We start from the raw sequence: 7,255 nt of genomic DNA on the forward strand, positions 1-7,255 counted from the left end.
TCTTTGTGTTAGAGGTATTTATTTTTAACTTAGACATATTCTGGAGAATATAACTAGTTAACTATTCCGTGAGTTCAATCACGTATCAATTTTGTGAGTTTCTGCCAGATCCTGAGCCATATTGGAATTTCAGGTAATATATGCTGATGGGGCGCCTGAAGAGACTTGTTTGTAGCCTCCATTCACAAATTGCATTGTTTTGGATGATCTTGTCTGTTTTCAGAAGAGAGCAGGTCATGAAGAGTGGCAAAGTAAATGGAATGCTACCATCAACAATAAACTTTGTGTAATTAAGAACTTGTGTCACCGTGGGGTTCTTCATGCAGGAGTTACTGTCAAGAGAAGGTTATTATTTGCCATTTGTGAATAGGGCATATTAAACTTACTCATGGACACCTCATGAATTAGACCGATGCACCAGTTTCTGTTCTCTGTGACTGCCAACTAACCATACACACATCCTTTTGGATTATCTGTTATGCGGCATCATATCAGAAATTTAAATTATGGGCTAACATCAGAAATATTTTAGGAAACAATATGATGTTTTTATCGAATGTCTTGTTGTTTCTTTAAGACCTTTTGTATTTGAATATTTAATAATAATATTTACATTTAATAATTATATTTGCATCTGTATTTGAAATAAATTTTTTATAAAACCAAATACCTCTAATGAGAAACATTAGTAATATGTTAATAAACTTTAAGTGGATCCTCTGTACAATGAGAAGTGTAGAATATAAAAAGGTTTTATAAATTCATAAATATTCATATATAAAAACTGAAAAGTATGAAATAGTATTTTAATAATTCTCATAAAAAAAAAGGTTTATCTTACATCAGGGAGGAAATTCTGTTGTAATCTGTGAATAAATTTCTTCACATTGAGTATATATTTATTGTAATGAAATATTAAAGGGTGATTGTTTTTTGTTTGTTTTTTTTTCATACTGCCAATATGTTATAAAAAAATGTAATGACGTTTGTGTGTGAGTTTCATTGTTATTGTTCGGTTTTTTAATTTAATAAACATTTAGATATGTTAGGTCACATTTACGGCATTGTATACTTTTTTTATAGATAGCTATTGTTTATTCTGGCTTTATTTTTTACTTTGACCTTCAAATAATGTAGTTTTCACATTTAAATTATTTTTAGCCTTGTTTCATAAGTAATGTAGTGTAGAAAAGTCTTTACTTTTCTTCTTTTGTTTAATAAAATTTCTTAAATAATTATTCCAATTGGATTATGAAGGCATTAACGAACCATTAATCCTGAGATACAGGTGTCCTTAAAAGGTGAGGATTTGTCCTCACCTTTTAAGGACACCTAGGAAGTGCTCTAGGAAGTGATTCTGCTTAACATACTGAAAAAAAAATATCCAGTTAACATAATTAGATCAATCCATTTGAAGTTACCAAAGGATGGTTGCGTGACTAATTAAAAAAAATTGAAACTTACCCACTTGTTTACTACATGTGTCAGGATCTTAAAACTATTTTTTTTTTTTTAAATTTTTTATTTAAGCACTTTACCTGAGGCAGCCATTTCTGTTATGGTGCTCACACCTATTTTTGTGATTGTAGGGGGTTTGCGGAAAAAAATCATAACTAAAAAACTATTGGTCCTGGAAGGATGAAACAAAAAGCAATTTAATCATATTTTCTCAGGGTAAAAAATATTGGTCCAGTGCTTTTTTTACGTATCTGTCTTCTTTCTATGAGAAAATTACCAATAAAATTTAACATGAAAAACTGTGAAATTTCACTTTTGATAATTTTTTTCATGAGGCAGGGGTGGCATACACAGTTTTTTAATCATTTTTTTATATGTAGGTATATGTTAGTAGTTTTACCATAAATAATATTAATGGTGATATACTTACTGCTAAATCTTTATGAATTTTTGAAAACTAATTTTTTTTTTAAATTCAAATTTTGGCTTCAAATAACTCTCTGATGGTGCTTCAAGTCAGTATAAAAATAAAAAGAATTATGTTAATTTGTGCAGTCACAAAACAGATTTCAATCTTGAAGCCGAATGGCGCTTCTTTGGATCATCCCATGGGATAAATACCTGTGATGGTGTGGGTGGAACAACAAAACAAGAGGTGGCAAAGGCAAGCAAAGACCATTAAATAGTCAGGTACTAAACGTTGATGAAATGAATCCATTTTGTAATAACAAGCTGAAAAAGATTATGATTATTTCAAATGGTTTAGGAAGTAATATCTATAACGTAATTTTATAATTATTTTTGTTGGACTGAAATTTAAAAAAAGTACTACCCCAAATGGTTTTTTGCACCTACTGAGTGAAGGGGTGGGTGGATTTTAATTTTGATTTCATCTAAATTCATTATTTTTCTCAGGTTGTCAATATAATTAAATGTTTTATACCATTGCCGTTTAAAATTTTTGAGCTGGGGTCGGTGTAGCAGAGAGGAGAGTGGGTTCCTCCCCTTCAAAAATAATTTTAAAAAGGTTCCCCCGAGAATGGTATGCATGCCTGCTAAGAGAAATACAATGGGACTGAGCTGTTGAATAATAAATGTGGTAACTTTTCAAGTGATCACTTGGTACTAAGCACTTGGCTAAGAAAGTAATTAGTCATTCTAGCATCTGGCTGTATGAACCAATAGTACTGTTATTACGTATTTGCTTTAAGTATTAATATAATGTGAGATCTTGTTTTCATAGTTGTTTGTCTTACATTTTTAATTTAGTTATAAAATGTATTTGAGTTCTTTATGTAAAGTAGAAGTTATATATATATGTTTTGTAAACATACAAACTAGAGTAATACAAGACATAAGTAACAAATGGAAATCTGTTTATGATAGAAGAAAAGGAATTACTTTTAAAAGATATTTCTATTATGACTGAGTGCTTCTTCCAACTATTAATAATATAATGGAGAAATGTGAGCGTAGGAACTGTTGTAGAGACCTGGCTGACTTCTTCAGTCCCTCATCATCAAGTCTTTATTAGATTACTCAACTACTTTAAATGATGATTTAATAATTAAACTTATTTATTAATTTTGTTATGCTGTTTTAAGGTTAATCTTTATCATGTGCAATAACATATGCTATATGCTAATAGTGATTTAAAATATGATGCTGATTCAACTGTATAGTTAGGAACTGGAAACCATGTTTTCAAAGGATGGGAAAATCAACTAAGTACTACATTATTTACTATTTGTTTTTAAGTATTGAAATTGGCAAGAGAATCATAAACATTTATAAAATATAATAAAAGCTTAATGAATAAAATAAATCCCTATTGTTGTGATTTTTTTTTTTTTAATGAAATAAATTATTTATTTTTTTAAATAAAATAAAGAAAAGATGGTTGTTTATTGAAAACATTATTACATTTTATTTAATCTAATGATAAAATATAAACATTTATGAGCAACAAAACAGATTGATAGGCCTTTAATGTAAGTAAATACATTTTAAGTAGGTTTGTGACAAAAAAAAAAACATGAATTTTGGTTTTTTGTTTGAAGAAATTGTCTTAAGTGATTAAAGATTAAAATCAGAAATTTTTATCAAATTTGTTACACACTGCAATTTATATTAAAAAAAAATGTTTGTTTTGAATGAATAGTGTGAGGAATAAGAATTCTGATAACAATCTTGTGCAGCTCTTCATATCAGAATAATTTAACTGTAAATTCAGGAGCATTATAATCAATATAATTAATTGATAAAATAAATAAATTTTTTTTTAAGACAATGCATCTTAAGTTTTTACAATGTAATATAACCTAAAAAAATATTCTGTTCATAATGGAATTCAAAATGTGATTAAAATTCAATTAGTAGTAATGATTGTTATATAATTAGGATTAATGATAAAAATATTATGAAGAAAATCTATTTTCCTTGTGAAAAAAAATTTGAAATTTCTCTTTTACTTTTTTTATACATATTGTCAAATTCAGTCTTGTAGTCAATGAAGGAATAATATGTTACCAGATAATGTAACATGTTTACAGAAATAAAGGGTTTGATGTATGTTTATCTTAATGAGTTGGAAAATTGTAAATAATGCATTATTTCTCTCAGAAAGGCTTATACTAATTTAGTTATTTTACATTATATAAATATGCTAGTATTTATATGCACTGTTATAACTCCACTGCCTGTGAAGCATCCGAAGTATAGACAACATTAATCTGAGTGACTCTGGTAGAATATTGGTTACACAGCCAGTTCCTGGGATGAGTTGAAGGAAGATGTGACTTTTGTGGTTCAACATTACCTCAACAGTGGGTTTCAGATTTGCAACACATAATTATAATTAAGAGAACAGGAAACTACTTCTCGTGCTGCACCCCCCCCCCCCCCCCGAGTATTAAACTTTGGTAATCTTGGGATGATAGTTATTTTTAAAATGGTTATAATACGAGTAAAGAAGTAATAATCCAATTAATTTCAACTTGATATTAATGATAATCCTCATACTCATTTAACTGAAGCTAAAATAGAAGCTATTCAAGTGTGACTTGTGTTAGATTGCTTACAAATCCAGAGGCAGGTTGTGGCACATTTGTTTTTTATGATGTATTAAAATAGATTTTATGTTTTGTAAGTGTTAATAAACTGTTTCATATTTCACATAATGCTCTCTGTTTTCCTTTATTTCCATCTAAACTTTTAGGATCCTTAGAACTCTCATTTCCTTTTAGATTGCCTATAATTTTTGGCTTCGCTTTTTTCACATTCTGCTGATCCTTGCATTTTTTTTTTTAATCAATCCTCTCATAGTATATCCCAGCCATTTTTAGCAGGTTGTTATAAATTGTTCTGATTGAGCTCCTATTATGTTGATTTGAGTATTTGCTATTTTTCTCAATTTGACATAGTTTCCATGTTTCACATCTGTGTATTTCTTACATATTCTTCCATATGTTTCTTGCAGTGGTAGGAAATTATTACACTGCTATAATTGATAAGTATGTTTTATTGTGGTTGAAGTTTATAAAAATTATTGATTTATTGATTTTCTGTTACAGGGCACATATGAATGATTTGGAAAACATTCCAATTTTTGCCATCGCTGCACTTCTGTATATTGCAACTAGGCCAGATTATTTTATTGCATTAAATTTATTTAGGGTGTTTACTATTGCTCGTATTATTCATACATTCGTATATGCTGTTGTCGTCATACCACAACCAGCAAGAGCAATTTCATGGGGGATAGCTTATGTTATTACTATTTACATGGCTGTTAAAGTTATTCTGTTTACTTTATAAAATTTTACTGATGTTGTTGGACAATGCTGATCTCTGTAGTGAGTGGTAACGTTTCGGCCTTTCATTTAGAGGTCCTGGATTCAAATCCCAGTCAGGCATGACAATCTTCATACGGTACAAAATCTCCATTTCTTATTCACATTCACAAGCTTCAGTTTTATATGGTGAATTAATCATAAAAAAGTGGAAATGAATTTAAAATGTATAATTGTTTTATAAATATTGTTTTTCTTTTGTTTATGAATTTTGATGTTTTTTGTTTTCCTATGTGTTATCCAATGATATGTAACTCTTTACCCTGCAATTTTTACATTATTGTTGAAAAGTTTATTGAAGGTCTGCTTGATGTATTATAAAGTGGTTTCATGTTTTGGGTATTTAAAAAATAAATTTATTATGAAAAAACTGTATATTATATTAAAACTTAACTGTTACAGTCTGAACTGTACAAGACTATGTCTTGTACAGTCTCAGTTCTTATCAATCACAGTTGTGACATCTTAGGCAAAGTATGCACGTATTCAAGTGCAACATTGTGTTAAAATTTCAAAGCAATCTGTGAAGAACTTTCGGAGATTTAACATTTACATTTTTATTTATATACATTAACATTTACATTTCTATTTATATAGATTATTAACCTCTGATTAAAAAGAATATTTAACAATAAATAATAATTCAATAATAATAAAAAAATATTTAAAAAAAATAGAAGTTATTAGTGAAATAAAATTTTATGTACTTTTCATTTTAATTCAAAACTTTTTACAATCAGATGTTAATAATGATTAATAAATAAATATATTTTTAAAAAAATTTGTTGGTTATACAACACATACACATTCTCACTTACACCACATATTTACTTGAGCCCCGTGAAACAAAATTAATGTATAAACTAATATAAATTGCTGATACGGACACACAAAAAAATGTGATGCAATGTGGTGTCTACTAAGCTATTATTGAAATTGACGTTATGAATTGACTGTAAACATTTAATTTTGTGTAAATGTTAATATATACACAGCTAAAAATGAGTGTTTCCTGATAATTGCAGTAAAATCTGATTGAATGTTTTATAATTCAGTTAAATATTTGCGCTTACTTCACAATTCTGGGGATGGGTATGGTTATTACTTTGAAATTCTTGTACTTGTTCTTGGTTAGCTCTGAAAATTTCTGGAGGAAAGGCAATTTTTGTTGTAAAATATATTTTACTGGTCAATAGTAATTCATTAATGTGTAATGCTGCTTCCAGGAGGATAAAAATGCCCCTAACCTCTTGAGGGATTGTGTGTAGATAGGAACCTTTTGTATGGCGGGGCTTTAAGCATGCAAGGGTATAAGGGTGTTCATTTTGTTCTGCAGTTCTTTCAAGTGTAAATTTCCATCTCTCCACCCTCTTTCCATTAACATTGATATATTTTCCATCTTTGATTCTACAACTGTAGATCTGATCTCTAATTTCATGAGGATACCTTGATTTTTACTGCCAGAGCTTTCCTTTGGCAAGTTGAAGAAGCTTTTAGTGGACTGGATATGGGTATTTTGTTTCCTTGCTTTTAATGGTTTGTTGCATAACGAGTGTAATAGCTTAGATGTGTATTGGGTAAAGCCAAGCCTCCTAATCTGTTCTAAAATGCAAAATATAATTGACTCTAAAGAGCTCTGTTGTAGTGATTGTCTTGGTTAACCATAATAGTTATATGTTATTTTTATTTATACCTATAATTATAAATTTAATAAAATTACGTGAATCTCCCCTATTAACATTTCGGATCTTTTCCATTTACCCCTCGGCAGTTTCACATACTCTTGAACTCTCTTCAAAGTTCTTTTCAAAGTTTAAAGGGCTGGGGAAGGTGGTCCTCACACTCAAATGCAAAATTCTAACGGTGATATCTCGAATCAATTTTTATTTTACAGGAATAAAAAAACAAAAATTTTCAATAAAAAAATATAAATTTTTGTACCCTAG

At 28.9% G+C, this 7,255-nt stretch overlaps 1 protein-coding gene across 3 annotated transcripts in view; it reads left to right on the plus strand.

Annotated features, from left to right (window-relative positions):
• Positions 1-5,518, plus strand: part of LOC142326273 (microsomal glutathione S-transferase 1-like) — a 29,162-nt gene extending 23,644 nt beyond the window's left edge. For all 3 annotated transcript variants that reach the window (XM_075368619.1, XM_075368618.1, XM_075368620.1), the window contains exon 3: positions 5,031-5,518. In XM_075368619.1, coding sequence (XP_075224734.1) covers positions 5,031-5,274 — 244 coding nt within the window. In that variant the 3' untranslated portion in view covers positions 5,275-5,518. The remainder of the gene's footprint in view (positions 1-5,030) is intronic.
• Positions 5,519-7,255: the final 1,737 nt, after the last annotated feature.

The sequence above is a fragment of the Lycorma delicatula genome, chromosome 6 (assembly GCF_047948215.1).
Source record: "Lycorma delicatula isolate Av1 chromosome 6, ASM4794821v1, whole genome shotgun sequence".
Classification (NCBI taxonomy): Eukaryota; Metazoa; Arthropoda; class Insecta; order Hemiptera; family Fulgoridae; genus Lycorma; species Lycorma delicatula.